The sequence below is a fragment of the Strongylocentrotus purpuratus genome, unplaced genomic scaffold (genome assembly GCF_000002235.5).
Source record: "Strongylocentrotus purpuratus isolate Spur 01 unplaced genomic scaffold, Spur_5.0 spur5_scaffold_5, whole genome shotgun sequence".
Classification (NCBI taxonomy): Eukaryota; Metazoa; Echinodermata; class Echinoidea; order Camarodonta; family Strongylocentrotidae; genus Strongylocentrotus; species Strongylocentrotus purpuratus.
The window spans coordinates 36,083,192-36,106,778 of record NW_022145611.1 but is presented as its reverse complement, the minus strand read 5'-3'; the positions used below and the strand labels follow the sequence as shown (position 1 = coordinate 36,106,778).

General features: G+C 38.3%; 1 protein-coding gene across 1 annotated transcript; it reads right to left on the bottom strand.

The window, feature by feature from the left end:
- Window positions 1-3,817: 3,817 nt before the first annotated feature.
- On the bottom strand, window positions 3,818-23,565 carry LOC754354 (serologically defined colon cancer antigen 8 homolog). The gene is made up of 17 exons (XM_030999042.1): window positions 23,390-23,565; window positions 14,463-14,658; window positions 13,765-13,915; window positions 13,241-13,411; window positions 12,524-12,643; window positions 11,476-11,577; window positions 11,054-11,118; window positions 10,658-10,852; window positions 10,070-10,208; window positions 9,475-9,627; window positions 8,985-9,119; window positions 8,459-8,575; window positions 7,801-7,929; window positions 6,920-7,052; window positions 6,225-6,342; window positions 5,377-5,551; window positions 3,818-4,127 (listed from the first exon to the last, which is right to left on the bottom strand). The coding sequence occupies exons 1-17, from the start codon at window positions 23,439-23,441 to the stop codon at window positions 3,912-3,914; spliced, it is 2,367 nt and encodes a 788-aa protein (XP_030854902.1). The 5' UTR covers window positions 23,442-23,565; the 3' UTR covers window positions 3,818-3,911.
- Window positions 23,566-23,587: the final 22 nt, after the last annotated feature.

The following is a 23,587-nucleotide window of genomic DNA, read 5'->3' as shown; positions in this document are numbered from 1 at the left end:
ATTCTTTAGTAAAACTATAGCATAAAAACAAGCAATATACTTTTTTCACGCTTCACTTTTACTTTGCCGATATCTAGTGTGCAGTCCGAAGGGTTGTAAATATTTACTAGGTAAATTTTAGTAAGTACTGAGCAGGAAGGGACTTCTTAAAAGAGCAAGCTGAATATTCATTTTTGGAACACTGATCTATTTCTATAACTTTTAATCTTGTTAACATACAGTGTTATTTGTACATACGTGATACCAACAGAATACATATTTTCTTCAATATTTACTTGTATATTTTTAGGATATTATGCGAAGGAGCGTAGCGACCGAGCGAGAAGATTTTAGCATTTCTATTAGTCTAAACGCTGTACTCTTGTGCCCACCAGAGCCTTAAAGCGTGTTGCAGTCTTTAGTCAGTATTTGCTATACATTTTGTTGGTGAGCACTTTTTCAAATTATCCATGGGGGACGATCCCCCTCAGAAAATTGAAGGAAGACGTGTACCCCGTCCTTCCACCTATTTTGTGTTTTGCTCAAAAAACTATCCACAAAAAAGGACTATGTATGCCCCTTTTGTGAAGCGACCTATCAATATTAATGTTCACATATCAGTCCCTTTTTGGATTGCCCTCCTCCCGCCCCCCCCCAAGAAAAAATATTATCACATTGTTACATGTGTGCACAATATATATTGATGTGTCAACCTTACGAAAGTGGTGTTTTCATAATGATTATTGACCTCCTTTAAATTTATATTTATATGGAAGACTTAAGAAGACAACTGTTTACAGTCCAACTAAGGGTGTAGAGCATGCCGTGTAGACTAAAATGTGCAATGTTGTTCAATTTCTGAATTCTTTGTTTAAAAAACTTGCTTGCTGTCAATAGTGTATACATTTTTTATACGTTTCAAATGTCTAGTCCGGTTAAAAATAGCACGTAATGATTTCATTATTTGACACGTACTTCACATTGATTTATCTTATCGATAAGCGAAACGATTTGCTTTAGTATCATATAACAAATATAACAGTAATGACAAGTATGGTTTTCCTGAAAATTGCATTATACAATGTATATTCATCGTTATGGAAAATGTTGTATAATATACAACAATGGGCATTAACATTTTCCAGACCATTGATTTAATTACGTTTAATATTGAAGCTGTTGCCCTTTGTATATACATGAACTTGAAATAATAAGTAGCCTTGAAAGTGTCGCAATAAGTCATGTGTGAGTAAGCTTGAAGTTTAATGGTGTAGGTTTGTTTGAAACTGTATAGCTTTTACTCTGTTTTTAATGAGATATATCTCCAATCAAATCAAATCAAACTGAGTGATGTTATCGTACAACTAAACAATATCAATCTTCTGTTCTCCTAAATAAGCCTGGGAAACTTGAAAATTGCCAAGGCCCGCTCGGCCCCCCCCCCCCCCTGGATCCGCGCCTGATCATAGCTTCGGAACATTGTCACTGAAAATGAATGCACACAAATAATTGAAAAGAGGGTTTTCTTTTCTATGCAGAAGTGATCATTTTAGGGTTTTGGGACCTCTGCAGTTAAATTCTCTGGAATGCAACTAGGTTTCTGATGCATGTGTTACATCACCCAAATCACACTCTGTCAGTCATGAGTAAGAAACACGAAGAAGAATGCAATAAATTATTAATACTAGCATCCAATTTATTACTCATCCATTTCAACATAACATATAAAACTACCATATTATTGCTTGAGAATGTTGAGATCTGTCCAAAACACAAATAAAAACACTGGAATAGTACAGGAATTTATAATAATACATGTACAAGTATAAAATCCAGTGCATTGAGCACTAAGTACTGTCACATTCAATACAAATACCATAGTTTCATTATTGCTTCTTAAAGTTTGTTCAGATAAGACGATGTAAACTGCCACAAAAAACACATCATTTAAAAAAAAATGTGTAAATGAATGGCAACTGTAGGCAACAAGGTCCTTTGTGTATTCACTTAACTCTGTGTTATAAAATACAGACATGTGAAGCATATAACACTTTACATCATTATACCAACAAAAAAAAGCTGTGATTTTGCTGTGTCACAACATATCTGAATGAGACTTTAATGAGCAATGCTACTGAGAAAATTCTTCACACTAACAAAGATTTTCTCTTATTCTGTATAAAGCAAACTACATGTATGTAACATAGCACGTTATGACGACCTGAAAGCCGGAAACCAAATTTTCCTAAAAGAACTGAGCACATCTGAGTTCTACAACTATATCATTTGTTTACATCATCATTACAACTAATATATAACAGTTAAAAACAAGTAATAAATCAGTAAAACAACAACAACACAGAAACACACAACAACAAAAAAAAATAACAAAATATAGAATTTTCTCAGAGTCAGACAATATACACATAAGACTAAATAAAACAAATTATTGGAATCATTTGTATAGACAATTACAATACTACATATACAGGAAATAAGTACTATCACATGGAAATACATGTACTGATGTAAGAAGTAGTAGAACACTTCACCCCTTCATAAATTTCTCTTCTTCTCCTTTTCCTCTTTTACCTTACACATAAATGAACATCTCTACTAAACCTGTGGACTACTACATGGTTTAATACAAGGACCCCCTGGTTCCAGCAGGCAATGGTTTACGATATAAAATACTCACAAATAGGAATGTGAAAAAAAGGATGACAAATGAGCATTCACACTTCACACACAGGTAGCAGCTATTTAGAATCAAATGTTTGCTGCATAATTTAAAACCTTAGCACCATAAGAACTTGAATACAGCTACTTATTAAAATGGACGGTTAAAATTTGTATTGCTTTGGATTATGCAAGAACACAATGTCAGCGTATGTAGTACAGTATAATATGGTACTTGAAATGAAGTAAAATAGTTTTATGAACAACAACTAACTGCAGTACTGGTAAATATATTAAAAAATAGACAAAAACTACTTTTGAAAACTTGTTTCTAAAAAAACATGCACCAATAATTCAAATTAACACTGTATTTCAACACTAGCTTCTAAAAATCCTCATCAAATGTAAATAGCATCCTCGGATTGCAGTTTGTCTCAAGCACTTGATGTTAGGCAGGTCTCACCATTGACGTTATAACTATGCATAGTCAACATCTGGAAGAAGGTTCCTAAATCACATCTTCACTATCATCAATGGACTTTGGTATTAAAAAATAAATGTACAGTATGTATGCAAGAAGTCTAAAGAGGTGTTTTCTCTTCTTCTGCTATATCTGTTTGCATAATATCATTGTTACCAGGGGTTACTAATAATTGCAAAATGTTTATAAAGTGGTGACTTTGTCACTTGCTATTACTGTTCACAGCCTCACTATTTTAACTGTCTCGTCATTGTGTGAATGCATTTACAAACAATGTTAATAGTAGTTTGTGATTTACTACAGCATACATCATACTACCATGCTGTACATTGGTCAACCCCTAAATTAAATATTAATGACCATTTCATCTATCCAATTCACCAGTTTCAACACAATCAGGTGTTGATTCAGTTTCCCCCTGAGTTCAAGGTATACACAGCATATATCCCTGTTCTATCCCTCAGTAAATGTAAAAGCACACAAACATGGGCACTTGAACAATAAGTGCAGAATGATTAGTGTAAATTTACTATGTCAAAAAATCATACTGAGACTCTTTCTTGCATAATTCCCCCCCCCCCCTGTAGAATATAAACCTGAATCATCTGTATGCTTCTTCTTGATGATTAAAGTAGTACTGCATAATGTTGCTTTATCAGGTCATTAAAAGGTGGAAAAGAAGAATTCTTGGTAGTTCTTGATTATTGAAAAAAAGAAAAAAAAAGAGCTGTCATATTCCATCAATGCTTACAGAACAGTGATATGATCTATGCTATCTATCTTGATCATGACTTGGTACCATTGCCTCCTTGGTAAATCCACCTAATCCCTTGAGTTTATCTACATCACTATTCAGCCAGTTGGTCTCGCTTCGGTTCAGGTCTAGAGGTGTAGTAGTAGTCCTCTGGCTCCGTAAGAACTCTACCTCCTTGCTGAGGACCTGTCTCTCCTGCATCAGACTGGTCTGCTTCTGAAGAAGCTCAAAGATCTAAAATGGAAGTGAAACAATCAAATCAACAGAAATTATGAACAGATTCACAGCTCACAGCATAAGAGAGCAGGAGACCTGAATAAATCTATGGTTCTCAATCTTCATTTGTGTACCCAAAAAGGCGATGTTAAAAAACCACAGCCCTTTATAGTTTTACACAAGTTTCATAACAATCTTTAAATACTGAAACATGATATCAAGGCATACATGAAGAATGGGTGAAATTGCAAACCTTTGCTCAATTCAATTTATGGTTTATATGATTAAGTTCTCCACTTAAAATTAAATCTTGCAAATTATTATAGAACTGTTTAATTGGTCTATCACTGTGAAATTTTAAAAACTAGATGGAACTTCGACTGCGCGCAGTCGAAAATGATGCCTCCGTCATAGAGCAATTTTACAAACCAAAACAGAAGAAATTTTTTAAATTCAAGTTCAATTGTAATCCATTAACAGGTTCTCAGAATATCGTGATTACAAGCAATTTCTCATATACATATATGACCCTTTGATCTTTGACCTCATGAACCTAAAATCTACTCAGTTCATTGGCTCTGCAAGATGTCCTGAGTTAAATAGTAATCCATCTGTCAGTTCTAATGAGCCCTGTGACCTTTGACCTCATGACCCCAAAATCTAATCAGTTCACTGGCCCTGCAAGATACATACATGACTAAAGTTTGGCAGGAATCCATCAATCGGTTCTTCAGATAACGCGATCACGAGCTGTTTTTGCATACATAATGAGCCCTGTGACCTTTGACCTTTGACCTTGTGACCCCAAAATCTAATCAGTTCATCGGCTCTGCAAGATACATACATGACCAAAGTTTGGCAGGAATCCATTAATCGGTTCTTCAGATAACGCGATCACGAGAACGGGACGTACAGACGTACGTACGGACGGACAACCCGAAAACATAATGCCTTCGGCTACTTCGTAACGGAGGCATAAAAACATGACTTAAGAAAAAGGAGAAATGTGATAAAGTACATTTAAAAGATTTGGATTAATAAAAAGACAAACTGCTATAAGTGCAAAACACAGTTCAGACTGATCTGCATACGTCAATAGAGCAAACTGGTGAGGAGTTCTACATCATCCAAAATAATAGGTAAACTATGAAACACAAAATGAGCAAACACCTTGAACACGCTCACATGCAAATGCATACAAGAGAAGATACAGTGGCAGTGGTAGCAAGCAGATTGAAAACTCTGCCACAAATCTATAAGTTCTAACCTGTTTAGCATTCTTGTTATTCTGTTCTTCCATCTGTTGCAGCCTAGTCTTCATCCTGTGATGTAGCTTCCCATGCTCCACACACTGTATCTCCATATCATTGTGCTGCTGGGATAGACGCTCTGACCGAGCCACAAGCTCACCATTTACCTGCCTCAGTTGGTGAAGCTCGGATCTAAAATGAAAATTGAAAAAAATAGAGATGAACATTTTTTAAACATTTTTTAACACCATGAATAGATTTATCCTACATATTTATTGTGACATCACATTTTCCTGAGAATACCTGTCACAATTCATGTTTATGGTCAGAACCTAACTTATTCTCAGTTTACCTCAGTTACAGTAGGATACAATTTAAACAAAATGAAATAGAAGTATCTTTAAAATGTCTGCAAACATTTAAGCATTAATATAAAGATAGTGCAATACTGAATTCATCTACTGTGTAAAGGGATCATTCTTAGTATTACCAAACCTATGAAAATTTGTTGGTTTATTAACTCAATTTTATCTTGTTGATGAAGGTTCAACTTTAGAATTCTAATTGGATGTTGATCTTAGCAGATATTTCTTTTTCATCTAGCACAAATTAGTTCCTTTTAGAGATCAAAATTTAATTTGTAACCTGTGTGATTCCACATATTTTTCAAACATATAATGTATGGCTAAGAAAAAATATTTTCATGAAGGAAAATCGTATTTCATGTCATAAAGCACTCCTTTTCACAATCAAAGATAATGAGTATAACCATTCACCAATAACAAAATAAATACTTATGTGACATTAGTTCAATTCACCAGGAAAGGATTATTTTTTTCATCTACGCTGCTCAGTGATGACTTACCTGTACTTGTTTGTGCCACTCTCTAACCTGTCAGTGAGGACTCTACCTTCTTCCCTCAGTTTAGTGATCAAGGCTTGCTGGTCTGATAACATGTTCTCCAGTTCATTCACAGCTAGACCTGATTAACAAAACAAAAACAAAAACAATACATAGATCTTATAAGACACCCGAAGGTGAGAAGGAGGTGGAAGAAAAAACGAAAAACAAGTATAAGAGTGGGGATAACAAGAACAGGAGCAGGAACAGAAGTAGAGGAAGAAGGAGACAGAGACAGATACCGGTAAAGAGAAATAGAAAGAGAAGAAGGAGGGTGAATAGGAGGTGGAGAAGGAGGACAAGAAAGAGATAAAAACTAAACAACAATTTATTTTACCAAACTAATGCTTCCTGGGAGAAATTTCAATTATTTAAACATATTTGTGGCTTACACCCAGAAAATAAGATCGATTGATCGATCTGTAATTGAAAAGTTTCTAGTTCATCGTGACTGTGCCATGGACCAGTGATGGCCTGGTAGTAGAGTCACTGTCTGGCAAGCAGTAGATGCAGGTTCAAGTCCCACTGGTTCCAAGACTTTTTCTGAATTATTTTTCAATTACAGATCGATCAATCGATCTTATTTACTTGGTGTAAGCCATGAATATGTTTAAATAATGTTTAATGATGTATAATAATTCAAAAACTCTCAGACTCACTGTGTTTTGCATCCATGTCATGAATAGTTTGTTTGAGGTCTTGCTCCTTCTTCTCTGCTCTGTGACGCACCATCCTAAGAGCATCTTTGTTACCCTTATCAACACTCTCATGGGACAAACGCAAGATGCTTGCCTAACAAATAACAAAAATGAAAATGCAAATTCACACATATTGTAAACACTATAATGTTAGATTTTAAGAAATTCAGAAAATGGTTTAGGATGCATCACGAGATTTTATCTAACACTCATGTTAAGGTGGAAAATAAAAGGCCAACTATCCACGTTGCAAACTTTATCAGCAAACTAAAGATACAACTGTTTTTACAAATAAACTGATTAAGTGCTATCTTTCCCATAACTTTCAAATTTGTATATTTTATATTTATTGTTTTCATCACTCTGTATATGTGATGTGTGATATCATACACATCAGTGAGGGCATTAGTAAGAATTACCTATCAAGGTATCTTTGTAACAATCTCACACGCCCGAGGTGATAGCCTAGGGTGTTTGGACTGTTTTGAAGGTACCGAGTGTGGGTAATTTTATTAATGCCCAAACAAAATGATGTGTATTATTTGTTTTATAAGATTATGTTTTATTTGTTTTATAACATGATTTTGATAATGACCAGTCATTATCCAAATTACGCGTTAGGCAAAATAAATGCCTGGTCACGTGTACGGTTTCAACGAATCATTTGATTAGGATCCACGTCATCATCTTATAAATCATAAACAATCAATATTAGATGCTGGATATGCATGGAATTTTTAATATGAATATAGATATATAGATATATATTTCTTTTATAACAAGAAGAAAAAGGAAAGTGTGGATCAAAAGTATTTAGAGAATTGAGTACATCAAACACTTACCTCTCTCTCAGCTGCATTGAGTTTCTCCACCAAACGGATGCACTCCTCCCGTGATGTAGAGGCATCCTTCTCAGCCTGCTGAAGTCTCCTTCGAACATCCAATAACTCATTCTTCACTCGAGATTTCTCCTGTAATAAAGACATGGTTTTGAACAGTCAGAAATGCAATGTTAGTTAACAAAAATAATAACAAAATAAAGATAAAATGCAACAGCTTTAAAAAATAGAGATCTTTGCTAAAGGTATGTAATTTATATCACTTGTCATCTCATTTAAGACCTATGCTTTAAGTGAACAAATTTCTTTCACTAATGTATTGATAGGTTATTCTATTCGGGAAAGGCATTTTAAGTTCTATGTTGAGATCTTAATGATCATAGAAGTATTGTTTTCATGCTTTTATGATGAGACAATATCCAAGTAAACTTGAATTAGATGTTTGTGATTAACTACTTCAATACTAATCCAGAGATTACTCAGGCTAGTTTATGAAATACGTTTTATACCAAAATCAAGTTTTATCCAACTGGTTAATAATTTATTCCAGTTTTCGTACATGCACATACAGACTTATATCACAGATCAAAATCTTATACCTGAGTAAATCAAATCTTTCATTTTCTACTTTAATTCCACAAAAATTCAGTTCTAGACAAACCTGTTGTGCACTTCTAAGTTCTGACTCCATAGATGCCCTAAGTCTTTCTAGTTGTCTCATGGCTTCATCTCTCTGAACCTTAGCTGTAGTAGTAGATACTTTTGTGTCCTCTGATACCTGGTGGGTTCAAAGAAATATCTCAATTTTATCTTGACATGATGGAACATTGTCTATAGTGAATATGGTGTTTTATTTCAATTATTTCTTGGTAAATTTAAATACCTTCCTTCTTACATTACAATCTCCAAAGCAATGCAATAAGAAATGATATATCCCCGTTAATTCTACAAAATTTACCGTAATACTGTTTGGTTTTTAGTCGTCAGAAAATTGAATATAATTAGAGGTACGAACATGCGCTGTTAATAAGGCATGATAGCAACTGCATATAAACTGTTTGAAATACAAGAATACTCTTAGATCAATGTCCACATCATCAACGGTTCCATTTTCCTGATAGAGTTGAATCTATAAGTGTGATATCTCTAGAAGCAGGTTAGGTAATAAGAAGAACTGATGACTATACCTTTGTGATTTGGACCTCATTTTGCATGATCTGCATCTTAGCTTGATCTAACTCGGATGTAACATCTACTTTCTCTCTGGTCACTCTCTCTAGCTGATGAGTCATCGCAGCCAATTCTTCAGACAGCTTACCAACCTGAGAAGGGAGAGACCATAATGGACAGTGGTCAGTTTTTATCATACAGAACAATTTAAGCCTTTTAGACACTTTTATTAGAATATTTTTCTTGTCTCTTTTGATTTCATGTATGAGATAACAGAATTTATTCCCAAATCGGATCCCAGCCAAATTGTGGGTATTGGACCTTCTTCAGAAGTCAGAGCAAAACATCATCAACAAATTTTGAGTTTCATATTCTAATAATACAGATTTTTAAAAACTTTTTCTGCAAGAAAACTGTACTCACATAGGAGGACTAATTCCTTGAAAGAATACTTCCAAAGGAAAATGAGGGAATGTTAAATTTAGAATAAAGAAAGAAAGAACTCACTCTGTGATTGAGTTGTGCCATTTCTTCCTGACTCTCCCTCCTGGTTGCCTCTCGTTCAAGCTGTAGCTTCTCTTGTTGCTCTGTAACCATGTCAGCCATTCTGCTTTGAAGTCTGACGATGTCTTCTTTAGCTTGCTCTGTCTGTACCAAGGCCTGAAATAGAAGCATGAGGGAAATCTCAGTCATAATCTCAATATCCACTTGATATGTTCATTCTGTTCTCATTTGTGAGCACTGCATGAAAAGTTCCAGTTGTATCTCATTTTCTATGAGAGAAGTTGCAAGTGATTATAGTCAGGCTTCCTCAAATTTGAATGAAAAGATCTCTTCCGACTTCTTCCAAAAAGCTCTTCAAATTAGTGCCATCATTTACTTTCAGATTGTTGCACACATATCATTTCCCTTCTTCCTTATATCACTTGCTCTGCATTCAATGTTTTGTTTATTAAACGATCCACATTTCTTCACCATTCTTATAAAACATTGTTCTTTTTCAATGTAAGTCTATATTTCTAAACCTGTTTTCCCCACCATCCCTAAACTCTCATCTCTATTCCTTCTCCCTCTTTCTATCAATACATCCCTGCCTACTTACCTCTGTTCTCTCTAGCTGAGCTTGTTCCACTAGTTGAATACTTTGCTGCACCTGGTCATAAGCTTCAGCTTCTCTCATTTCTGCTTCTTCTTTGACTGCCTGGTTAGCTGTAAGTCGACTCACCAGATCATCCCTTTCTCTGGAGGGATTAGAAATGGTAATAGAATCGTTAAAAGGTTGAGATTCAAAGATAATTTTTTTAAATATTCATGAATATATTTTTTTCTCAAAACTTTAACAGCTCATTTGTTCTCTATTTGAAATTACAATTACTGTAGATAAATCTAATTTCAATCAATAAATGACAAAATATTTTTACGAAAAGACTGTCTGTTTAAAAATTAATTAGCTTCTTTTTCTCTCATCTAAAAATTACTAACAAAGTTCACCGGAAATCTGCTCATCGAATCACAATAATTTAAAGGTTAGGAAAGGAAAATGTGACATCCCCCCCCCCCAAAAAAAAAAATATATATATATATATATCCATAAGGAGAAAGAAGTAGCATGCCATTAGGCATTTACATACGTATTTAGAGTTTGAGAGATGCTAGAGAACAGGAAAAGAGAGAGAAAGATATTACATACTGTGTTATCCTATGAATGGTAGTGGTGTCCATGGGTTGACTGGGGTTTGTCATCACAGCCTCCTCTTGAGCGCATCGTACACAGAGACCATCCTTGATGTGACCATCTTTCCTTGATAGTAGGTTCACAGAATCAGCCATCCGAAGCCTCACTTTCAGCTCATTGCACTGTTTTTCATAGTTTATCAACTCGGATCTGCAGTACAAAAGAAGAGCAACACATGAAGCATATATGTTATTTTCCAAAAGATATGATTTGTTTTGGTAAATGCATGGACTTAATCAAAGATACTAAAGAAGTAATTTCTGCTTAATATATGTATTTATGTAAGGATACAAAGTTGAGATCACATCATACCTTCATTGATGATGGTACATGTATTTCAATACAACTTACTTTGTTGAAGTTAACTGGTCTTCCAATCTCTTCACACGAATACCATGCATTTTCTTCAGTTTCTCCTGCAGAAAAAACAAACATGCAGTGATAAGAAAAAGAATGTTTATCTCAATAATCTTTTCATAGTATACGCCGAGAATATTTAAAAAAACCCACAAGTTTCATATAATGTAATCACATTGTTGCCATTTAAAATGAAAAAAAAACCTTTTAAATCAACACACTACCAATACAAGAATTTCTATAGAATGGGTTCAAGAATAAAGGCAACCTAATTGGTCAATTGACACCCTGTAACCGTGTATCGATTGACAACAAATACATTTCTAACTTATATTTTCTGACATGTTAGAAGATCTTCATGGACCATTCAAACACTGAAGAATACTTTGTTTTCAAGTGATTTTGATATGACTTACAAGATCCTCACTCCACCGAGCAAACATGAGTCTATCTGGAGCTTGCTGATGTTGCCTCTGGTTGTCCTGTCTTTCAAGGTTACCTTGAGTTGACTGCTCATCCTAGATTCAAGCATTACAAAGGGATCGAAAGGTCAGAGTAAGGCTAAAGATGGTATGAAGAAGAAACAAAATAATTGCTTACACTACAGAGTTCTATACTAACTGAGACATTGGGTTGCACTATAGCCAGTTCACGGTTAGCACACTACTTCAATGACCCCGAATATCCACAGATCTTCAAAACATGAAAAGGCCCCACTTTGTACATTTTTTAAACAATCACTCCTACAGCGATGGAGGTGCTATATACATAGCCTTTGTTTCCCCCTTTTCAAAGAATACTTCCACCTGTGTATCATGGAGTGCACTGAACGTGCATGAATGAATAATGATTACATAACTTTCATGAGCACATATCCAGTATTTTGTCTCCGTGTATTTCAAAATTTGTTCTGCAATGACCTTTATCTGCTCATGCTCAGACTGCAACCGTGAACTGGCTTATTATGTACGACTTCTTTGTATTTGTTTGCAAATAGTCTAACACGACAATTCAAAACTTTTAAAAACTCATCTCTCATTTCTTCCTTTTCTCACACCATCTCCATCCTAGTCTGTATGTTGGTCTGTCTGTTTGTCACCCTCCCCTCTCTCTCTATCACTCTCTCTTCTAAGTTCCTGCCCTTCTCAATTATTTGAAAAGCAATTATAACTCCTGTATTCTAAGTTTGTATTCATAATGTGAAATGTTCTATAATGGATGTTTGTTTCCTTATTTCATTTGTATATCTGTTTCTTTTTTATTATTATGTATGTATTGTTAATTAGAGGTCAAAGTACTATAAGGCTTTTTGCTCTTTTGTGTTGACCCCTCATTCTCATTATTTGTTTTATCTTATTGCTCCGTATTGTTTTCTATTGATGATGCTCTGTTGTTCATAGATTTCATGTATGTTGTTTTTTATTGAGAGAGTAAAAATAAAGACTGAACTGAAGTGCCCTTTACCTGTCTGAAAGGACTTTCTTCCAGTGCAGATTTGATGAGGATGTCTTTCATCTCATCATTCAGCTTGATGTTCTCTGCTGCAATCGCCTCTGTCCTTCCCTTGAGACCATGGAGCTCCTCCTATCAATACCAAAACTATAGTATGAGTGGATTTCTATTTAGCTTTGTACATTTCCTGGTTTTCATAGTGTATAAATTAAGAGGAAACAAGATATTACTAAACTTTCATCGAAAAAATAAGAGATGGACCAAAGCCAACAATATGGTGTCATATATATTTCCCTTGATATCTTCAATAAGATAATAGATATAACATTACCTTCATACTAGAGCTTTTACTAAAATATGTCAAGTTTGCCTTTGTGCAAGTTTAGATGTATGACCTGATCATGTTTTGGGTATGACAAAACTTACTTTCCAGAACTAAATCGTTCATTATTTCTTTAATTTTTTGGGGGTGTTTTGTTTGCTGAATATCCGATGAAAGTTTTGCTTGAATACCTTTTCTCATCCTTATGCACCTACAGGTATTGTTCTGTCATTAATTTAACACATTCCACTACTTAAATGTCAGCATTTAGAAGTATATATCATATAAAGGACAAAATTGCAGGCCGAGATATCAATTAGTGAACAACTCAAGCAATAACATACATGTACACAAATGAGGAACTACATGTAAGAATTGAAAACGTTTAAGAAATGTATTCTTCCTACCCTGCAGTATTTATTCTCTCCCTCTAGCTGCTGTATGTATGCACTCTGGCTGTTGATAATCTGCAGAAGCTGCTGTGAGTTGGGTTCGTTGTGTACCTTAGACACGCTGCTTGTTAAGGGAAGTCTGGGGGACTGTTTGTAGGAGTAAGTATCCTCCATGGCAAAGGGAACCTATTGTAAGCAGGAATCAATTATTGGAAAGATATTCTTGTATGATCACTCAACATCATTCATGAAAACATTAGAGGCATGAATATGTTCTGAACATGGCCTGCGAAGGCTTTAATGACATGCTGGTTAGCATATATAAATATTGAATCATGTTGCAGTATAATGTAACCAGGTACAATGATTAATATCTATAGTTATCTCTAAATGACAGTAATATTTATTGTACAATAATTCTCACAGTACATTTGTAATATTTGTAGTCTACAGGGAGTGAAGGTGAGAGAAAAAAAAAATATGAGGGTAGCCAAGTTCAACTACATGTACATACTATAAACACTGAACAAAATATTCACCTCATGCTGGCTATTCTGAGGAGTGAAAACATCCAATGACCTTCGACCTCTGCCAGGCAGTGTGCTTGGTTGGTGAGTATGGTTTACCAGTAGAGTTCTGAGCCTGTCTACAGCATTGTTGTAGTTATCTAATGCCCTGTTATCACTTAACCTACACAACAAGAGATTAATTCATGACTAAAATGAAAATCGACATTCAAAGGTTATCATTTATATACAAAATTCTTCATCAGTGATATCAGAAAGAGATCTTGAATTTTACTTCAGCACATATTATGACAGTATCTCACAAAACCGTCATGGGTCAACATTCGCAACATCTAATCAGAATTTTGGTTAATTTTATCATTATAAGACCTATTTCAATAGAATGTTCACTAACTTGAACTTATCAGTTGTGGACCAAGGATTCTCTTGCAGGATGAACTTGGGAATGAGCAAGAAATCTCTGGAGAAAAGGGGTCACATATAATAAACACCGTTTTGTGCATACTTTTGTCTTTTGCATACAACTGCAATGCATAGCAGAAGACGTTGAAGCATAGAGCTACTGTATTACATGTAATTGCAAAGATATAGAAAGTAAAAATATCAGTGATAAGTTAGGTTACAGAAGCCAACAGTATTGTATGCCTTCAGATGCCTGTAATATCCCATTACAAAGGACCAGGATCAGGAACAGAAGAGATTTAGTCTACCTTGTGTTTTGAAGACTTCCTGCCTCTAGATCTCGTGGTGATGAGATGCTTCTATGTAGAGATCTCCTGGATGTGTTTTTGGAGAGGCTTGAGGAAGACTGTCTAGGTGTCGGTAGGTGACTGCTGCCCACAGTACGCCTCCTTGGGCTGCTGCTTAGTGTTGCCCTCAGCTCATTAATAGAGTCAGAAGCTCTTCCTGTAATTTTAAGAAAGATTCTCTTTCATGAGACATGAGCGACAGCATTGATGACTGAAAATTTAAAATAAATTTGCCTGTTCATCACTGATAATATTGATAATGATCATCACGGGTAAGTCAGGTATTAATGTGTGTCATTTTTATGATGGAAAACTATTCAATTCAGAAAAATACATGTACTAAGACGATAGAGCCTATATTATTTCAGTTTGCAGTGACCTACTATTTAATCAGAGAAGCTCTGCCAAGTGGCAGAGCTCCAGATCCTGCATAGGAAATGATTCAAACAGCGGGTTTGGTCATATTTTTTCGGAATGAAGTAGTAATTAAAATTTTGACTTACAATGTTTTTCGACTCTTCTGGGCATTGAGTCAACCACTTGACATTATAATTTGAAAATGTCTTCAATGGGAAAAAGGGCAATTCCTTGTCCTAAACCAATTCATCCATGTTGTATATCGTTGATTCAACATAGCGAAAAAAATTCAAAGCATGCATGCGCGGTAGCTACACAGCACATATGAATAACATGTTGTATATATCTACTTTCTCTTCTCCATGTTGAAACAACGATATACAAAATGGATGAATTGGTTTAGGACAAGGAATAATCCTTTTCCCATCAAAGACATTAAAGTAAAATCTACTCACCAGAGTCGTCACTATATGTCAGAATCCGTCGATGCTGTCCTTTGCTGTTTGCTGTGATGATCTCCGTTGATTGTAGTGCACTCCGATGCGTAGTCTATACTTCTGTTATCTGGTTACTGGTAATTCTGCCCCGGGCAGCGGGCTAAAAGCCCTTTGTATACAAGCTCGCATGTACGTACGTGCGACCAGGCAAAGCAACCCGACGTACGCACATGCGTGCGGCCCGTATACCCATAATTTCCCATATTCCTCCCGACTATAAAAACAAGCGAAAGATAAAAAACAAATAGTCTTTAGCTTGTAAATAGAGCCGGATATTGGGAGGGTATACAAACTTAAAAAGGGTGGGCTCTCGAGAGCTCCAAACCCTCCGGAAGGGGTGGGCTCTGAAGAGCACCAAGCCCCCTCCCCATACCTCCCGGAGCGGGAGGGCTCTTCAGAAGAAGAGCACCACGACTCTCCCCTACTCCCCAGCTGGGGCAAGGGAAACTTCTCCAGCAGCTGAAGCCGGCTGGGGTGATTCCCTCGTCCCAGCTCGGAGCTTGCTTTCCAGCCATAGCGTCAATGTTCGGGGGATAAGGAAAAAACTGCCGTAAGCAATAGTTCGCTCTTGTCCCTCCTGAACTTGAGAAAGTACAGCACCGATGGCAGTGCCTGACGCATCGGTATCCAGAATGAATGGATCCACAGAGTTGGGTAGCAGGGGCGGTACGTGGTCATTAATATTTGGACTTGATCGAATTGGTTCTTGCCGGTGAGACCATATAATGGTCCTACTATTTGGGCATAGTCTTTAAGGAAGACTCGATGGAAATTCACAAGACCGAGGGGCTGTTACACCTCTCTAGTACATTAAGGTGTTGGCCAGCCCACCACAGCTTGTATGTGTTCTTCCTTAAGGTGTAAACCACTTCCATCCACCTCGCCGCCCAGAAACTCTACCTGGCGTTGGAAAAGGGAACATTTTCTTGGGCTTTAACTTAAGCTATAAAGTCCCTAAAAACGCTCCAACACCTTGAACGAGAACGAGGTGCCGAGCACTACTACATCCTCCAAAAAAGGCTAAGGCAATATTCCCTGTTCTTCTGAGATTAAAGACTCGGAAGACCGTTCCCAAAAACCCTGCAGATGGGAAGGGATTTGTGCATCCCCCATCAAATCTACTTGACGGATCTTCTAGGCGGGTTCTAAAACAGAGGCTCTGAAAACTTCACTAATGAGTTTCCCCTTATTCCATTTTAAAGAGCATACAACTGTATTGAACCCTTCCCATCATGTAGAGTATGTGGGACAAACCCGGTCAAGGCTACATCCAGCTCCACAATGAATTGGTCCCTCGTACGCGATGAATCGAGATTGCATCGCACCCGTTTGACCGCCATCGGGGGGATGGTTACTGACTTCGCAAAGAATACTTTTTATTCACATCTTCGCCACAGGTCATTTCTATACACTCGCCCTGAAAGGTTAATAAGGAATCCGGTATATTGATGTATGCACGATGTTTCCGCAGGAGGTCTGCCTCTAACAACATGTCATCATCGATTGGGGCAACACAAACATGTTCACTGAATTTGCTGCCACCCAAAATCAAATCAACCGGTCCCACAATCATTCCAGTTGGCGACGAGGATAGTATACCTCGGCAGCCGTGTGTACTACTGCCCGAATGGGTTTGTCACCAATCCATAATTTTATGTTTATACTAAAAGCGGATGGTGACTTACTGCGGCATACATCTGTCCATGTCCAGTTTTGGGTTGTCGGGATTCTGACCGGTAGGCGGTGGCCAGGGGGGTGTCAGCCATGGGCTTGGCTCCGTTGGAGGCCTGGCCCCATGGGTCGCACCCGCGGAAGGGGAGTGAGAAGGAAGCTCTTTCTTACTAGAGATTGGGTTGGCAACTTCCCCCGGCACTTCCACTTTACCGATGCTGTCCTGGCCGCCACAAATCTGCTTAGATTCGTGGATGTTATCATTAATCGTAGCATCAGAGGAAACACCATGAATCCCCGTTTCCGGGGGAGGCGAATCCCTTCCAAATGCTACTGAATTATTGTCCACTGGTACACCCTTGTCCAAACCCAAAACGGGATGTGGGTTCACACTAGTTGTAGCATCAGAGGAAACACCAGTAATCCCCGTTTCCGAGGGAGGCGATTCCCTTCCAAATGCTACCGAATTATTGTACACTGGTCCACCCTTGTCCAACCCCAATGCTGATCCAGAGTCGTTTCCCGGGTCCTCGGAGACGAAGGAAACCTTAAGTCCGGGACTTCTCTCGGGACATTCTATTTTAAAATGTCCTAATTTCCCGCACTGGTAGCGGGCGGGAGAAGCTTGCGACTTTCTCACGCTGTCAACCAGACTCTGGACTGAAGTCTGTAAGGGCCCTATCACTGAAAGGGACGTCTTCAGTGCTTCAATTATTGAGTCCATCTTGCCCTCCATCTTATCCATCTTGCCCTCCAGAGAAGCAACCCTCTTTTCCAAGCCGCTTTGTGCCGGAGGGGTTGGGGGCAAGTTCGATTTCCTAATGGTAGGAGCCTCATCGGACTGTGACTGTGAGTCCCGAGTAGGTGGGTGCATCGTCCTCCTCACATGGGGTGGCGATTCGAATTCTACACCCTCGCTACTCTCCCCTCTCTGATCCCGTCTACGCGGACCATGCGACCTACGAGGGGATCTATAGGGGGAAGGAGATCTAGGACGGTGGCCTCTTGACTCACTACGGTCACTCCTGTGACTTCGAGGGGAATCCTGGTCATAATAGCGATATTCTCGCTCCCTACTATGATCATACCGGTCTCCCCTCCGGTTTCGAGGTGAATCAAAGCGACTCCCTCTGTCGTCTGATCGAGGAGAGTGATGACGACTCCCTCTGCAATCTGTTTGAGGGGAATCATAGCGATTCCCTCGATCTGATAGAGGGGAATCAAAGCGACTCCCTCGCTCGCTAAATCGAGGTGAATCATTGTGGCTCCCTCGGCGATGTGATCGAGGGGAGTGATGACGACTCCCGCCGCAATCTGTTTGAGGGGAATCACAACGACTCCCTCTGCGATCTGATCGAGGGGAATCACGGCGACTCCCTCTGCGATCCGATCGAGGGGAATCATGGCGACTACCTCGCCGATCTGAACGAGGGGAGCGATAACGACTCCCTCTGCGATCCGACTCACCTACAGTCTCATATTGGTCGCGGGGCCTAGAATGGCCCTGTCGCGACCTGCGAGGGGGAGAAACAGTATACACTTTACGTGACTATCAACCTTAAAAAACTGACTAAGTATTACAATATTGCACAAGAATTGCTCAATCAAACAAACAATTCTTTACTAACTTAGTATTACAATATTGCACAAGAATTGCTCAATCAATCAAACAATTCTTTACTAACTTAGTATTAAGTATTAAGATATTGCGCAAGAATTGTTCAATCAAACAAACAATTCTTGACTAACTTACTATTAAAATATTTCGCGAGAATTGTTCAAACGAACAATTCTTTACTAACTTACTATACAAATATTACGTGAGAATTGTTCAATCAAACGAACAATTCTTCACTAACTTACTATTAAAATATTACGCGAGAATTGTTCAATCAGGCAAACAATTATTTACTATTCTGTTATACAGAATGTTAATTTACAAACGGAGACTTTTCCTGATAAACAAACCCAAATAATTTCAATCCAAATTCACACTCAAATATTCAAACATTCAAACATTCAAGTACAGAATTTAATTCAAAGAAGGAGACTTGTCCTCAAATAATTCAAATTCAAACCCAAATATTCAAACACAATATTCAAGGCCGCTGATAAAGTCCCTATGTCCCTGGCTGTGGACACTCAGACTAAATTCAACCGCTTAAATGAATTTGTATTCTTTAAAGATATTTGTATGTCCCCGCAATATATCTTTGGCGGAGTAACTTACCCTACGATTAATAAATTAATTAACTTCCTATCAATAAATTTAAATACAATATATTCAAACACAATATTCACAGCCGTTGATTAGGTCACTATGTCACTGCTTTAACATTCAGACCCAATTCAACAGCTTAATAAACTTGTATTTTTAAATATATATTTGTATTCACTACAGTAACTTAAACTACGATTTATAAAATATAAACCCTAACAGTATATTTAATTATATGCCCTTGCCGATAATCATTGAACTCAATAAATCATTCGGAGCGAGAAGCCCGTTACTTAAAATTGTAAGAGGGCAACTTGATCTGCTTCCAAAATGATTAATTGTAAGAGGGCAACTCTAATTCAAAAAAGATTAATTAATTGTAAGAGAGCAACTCTGCTTCCAAAATGATTAATTAAATTAGCGATGATTTAATTCCAGCAGCAATGCAATAAAAAACCACTGTGGTTCACTCTCCCTCCCCACTCACAAAAAATCGGAAGTCCGAAATTGGGCGGAAAAATACAATTTCAACAAGACGTGAATGAACCCTAAATCACACCAAGCAAATACTTCACTCCCAAAACATTTAAAAATATCAAAGATAATACGCCAAAGCTAAGGTAAATGAAGGGATAAACCCAGCCTCAAACAATCACTCATACAAGGTACGCACCCGAAAAACTCCAACCCAGTATAACAATAAGGTACCATAGGGTATGGGGTGCGGTACACAATAGAAGGAATGCAAAAATAGCGTCTAGGGCGTGCCGACGTGGCGTCCCTTGCCACACCCAATAATAAAAAAATCGCTAAGAAAACGGGTCCTAAACTACTACTCTACGGAAAAAACCCTAAAATTACGACCTACAATAATTAGAAGAAGAAATAACAAGCGATATACGGACTTAGCGACCTTGCTCGCAGCGCCACTAAAGTAAAATCTACTCACCAGAGTCGTCACTATATGTCAGAATCCGTCGATGCTGTCCTTTGCTGTTTGCTGTGATGATCTCCGTTGATTGTAGTGCACTCCGATGCGTAGTCTATACTTCTGTTATCTGGTTACTGGTAATTCTGCCCCGGGCAGCGGGCTAAAAGCCCTTTATATACAAGCTCGCATGTACGTACGTGCGACCAGGCAAAGCAACCCGACGTACGCACATGCGTGCGGCCCGTATACCCATAATTTCCCATAACATCTTCAAATTATAATTTCAATTGGTTGACTCGATGCCCAAAAGAGTAGGAAAACATTGCGAGTCAAAATAATAATTACTACTTCTTCTTTACATTTCAAAAAAATATGACCAAGCCCGCTGTTTGAATTGTTTTCCTATGCAGGAATCCAGGATCAAGATCTGGAACTCCAACGCCTAGCTTTGCATTTGTGGGTTCGATCCCGGGCCGCATCATACCAAAAAAGACGTTAAAAAATGGGAGTTGCTAATTGCTGCTACCTTGTTTGGAGTTCAACAATAAGGGATAGAGCAACGTCGATCTGGTGCTGCTCAGTAGCTGCCGGGCTCATGACTCTATTGGGCAAAAAGAATTTTCATTTTGGTTTAATAAAATTTGGAGTGGACTAAGATTAGATCTTAGATCTAATCTAGACCTAACTATTCTAGTTAGTTAGATTCTAGAGGTCTATTATATGGTGGCCCTGAAGGGACATCGCGAATAGACTAAATCGTGAAAAATATGCGATAAAATTCACGATATCGTCAATTTTATCGCATATTTTTCACGAAGAAATTCACGAAATTGACGATATCGTGAACTTTATCGTGAACTTTTCACGATGAAATTGACGATATCGTGAATTTTATCGTGAAAAGTTCACGATATAAAGTTCACGATATCGTCAATTTTATCGTGTACTCTATCGTGTACTCTATCGTGTACTCTCCTGACGGGCGCTTCGTAAACAAAACCAGCCCTAGCTGGGGGAGACAGAGAGAAGGAAAAAAGGGAAAGGGAAAGAGAAGATAAAAGGAAAGAAAGAATAATAAGAAGAAAAGAGGGAAACGGGGGGGGGGGGACGAAGGGCTCTTGCCTCCTCCTCACTCCCCCCCCCCCCCACCCGCCAAAAAATAAATAAGGAGAGAGAGAAGGGAAAGGGAAAGGGAAAGAAAATATAAAAGGAAAGAAAGAAGAGGAAGAAGGAAAGAGGGAAACGGGGGAAGGGCGAAAGGCTCTTACCCCCCCCCCCCCCCCCGCCAAAAAAATAAATAAGAGAGAGAGAGAGAGAGAGAAGGGAAAGGGAAAGAAAGAAGAGGAATAAGAGGGAAACAGGGGAAGGGCGAAGGGCTCTTGCCTCCTCCCCCCCCCCTACCAAAAATAAATAAGAGAGAGAAGGGAAAGGGAAAGAAAATATAAAAGGAAAGAAAGAAGAGGAATAAGAAGGAAAGAGGGAAACGGGGGAAGGGCGAAGGGCTCTTGCCTCCTCCCTCCCCACCCCCCGCCAAAAAAATAAATAAGAGATAGAGAGAGAAGGGAAAGGGAAAGGGAAAGAGAAGATAAAAGGAAAGAAAGAAGAGGAAGAAGAAGAAGAAAAGAGGGAAACGGGGGCGAAGGGCTCTTGCATCCCCCGCCCCAAAAAATAAATAAGAGAGAGAGAGAGAGAGAGAAGGGAAAGGGAAAGAGAATAAAAAAGGAAAGGAAGAAGAATAAGAAAAAAAGAGGGGCTCTTGCCTCCTCCCCCCCCCCTCCCGCGCCAACAAATAAATAGGAGAGAGAGAGAGAGAGATAGAGAGAAGGGAAAGGGAAAGGGAAAGAAAATATAAAAGGAAAGAAAGAAGAAGAAGACGGAAAGAGGGAAACGGGGGAAGGGCGAAAGGCTCTTACCTCCCCCTCCCCCTCCCGCCATAAAGGGAAAGAGAAGGGAGAGGGAAAGAAAATATAAAAGGAAAGAAAGAAGAGGAGAAAGAAGAGGAAAAAGAATAAGAAAAGAGGGAAACAGGGGCGAAGGGCTCTTGCCTCCTTTCTTTTCTTTCTTTTCCTTTCTTTCCTATTCTCCCTTTTTTTTTTTTTTTTTTCTCTTTCTTTCTTCTCTTTCCCTTTCCTTCTCTCTCTCTCTTATTTATTTTTTGGCGGGGGCGGGGGGACGAGGCAAAAGCCCTTTGCCCCCGTTTCCCTCTTTTCTTCTTCTTCCTCTTCTTTCTTTCCTTTTATCTTCTCTTTCCCTTTCCCTTTCCCTTCTCTCTCTCTCTCTGATTTATTTTTTGGCGGGGGGGGGGAGGAGGGGCAAGAGTCCTTCGCCCTTCCCCCGTTTTCCTCTTTTCTTCTTCTTCCTCTTCTTTCTTTCCTTTTATCTTCTCTTTCCCTTTCCCTTTCCCTTCTCTCTCTCTCTCTGATTTATTTTTTGGCGGGGAGGGGGGGGGGGGGAGTGAGGAGGAGGCAAGAGCCCTTCGCCCCCCCCCCCCCCCGTTTCCCTCTTTTCTTCTTATTATTCTTTCTTTCCTTTTATCTTCTCTTTCCCTTTCCCTTTTTTCCTTCTTTCTGTCTCCCCCAGCTAGGGCTGGTTTTGTTTACGAAGCGCCCGTCAGGAGAGTACACGATAGAGTACACGATAGAGTACACGATAAAATTGACGATATCGTGAACTTTATATCGTGAACTTTTCACGATAAAATTCACGATATCGTCAATTTCATCGTGAAAAGTTCACGATAAAGTTCACGAAATCGTCAATTTCGTGAATTTCTTCGTGAAAAATATGCGATAAAATTGACGATATCGTGAATTTTATCGCATATTTTTCACGATTTAGTCTATTCGCGATGTCCCTTCAGGGCCACCATACTATTATTATATTATTATTAGCGTCTAGTTTTCTCCCTGAAGTTAGCCTTTAGCAATAGCATACACTTTACTTTAGATTAATATATTCCCCTAAAGTAAAGTGCACATCTGCCAACTTGAGATTTTGTTTACATCCCTCTTCACGTATCGCGTTATCGTAGGCAAATGCAAACGGGTGTCAATTAAGGCTAAGGCGCACCGCCGCCTCGGCAACGCGCTACTGGGGCGGCCAGGCGGAGCGTGAGCCGTTATCGGTAACTAAAGAAGTCAGAGCAGGGAGCCGTGGGGCGGCTTGTCGCAATTCTTTCTGTTTGCATGGCCATAGATCATATAGAATATATTACCCCTTAATCCTCGTCCTGATAAGCCAAGGGAGAAACCATCGTCAGCATCCATGATGGAAAGGCAAAATACGATGGATTACTCAGATTTTCCGGTGACTAAACTAAAAACACAAATTGGTTTGAAACTGCCTCTTTTCTGAATAACATAACCTCTTGACCTTCAGCCTTTGAATCTGCCGACCGAAAAGTCTCGTTGAA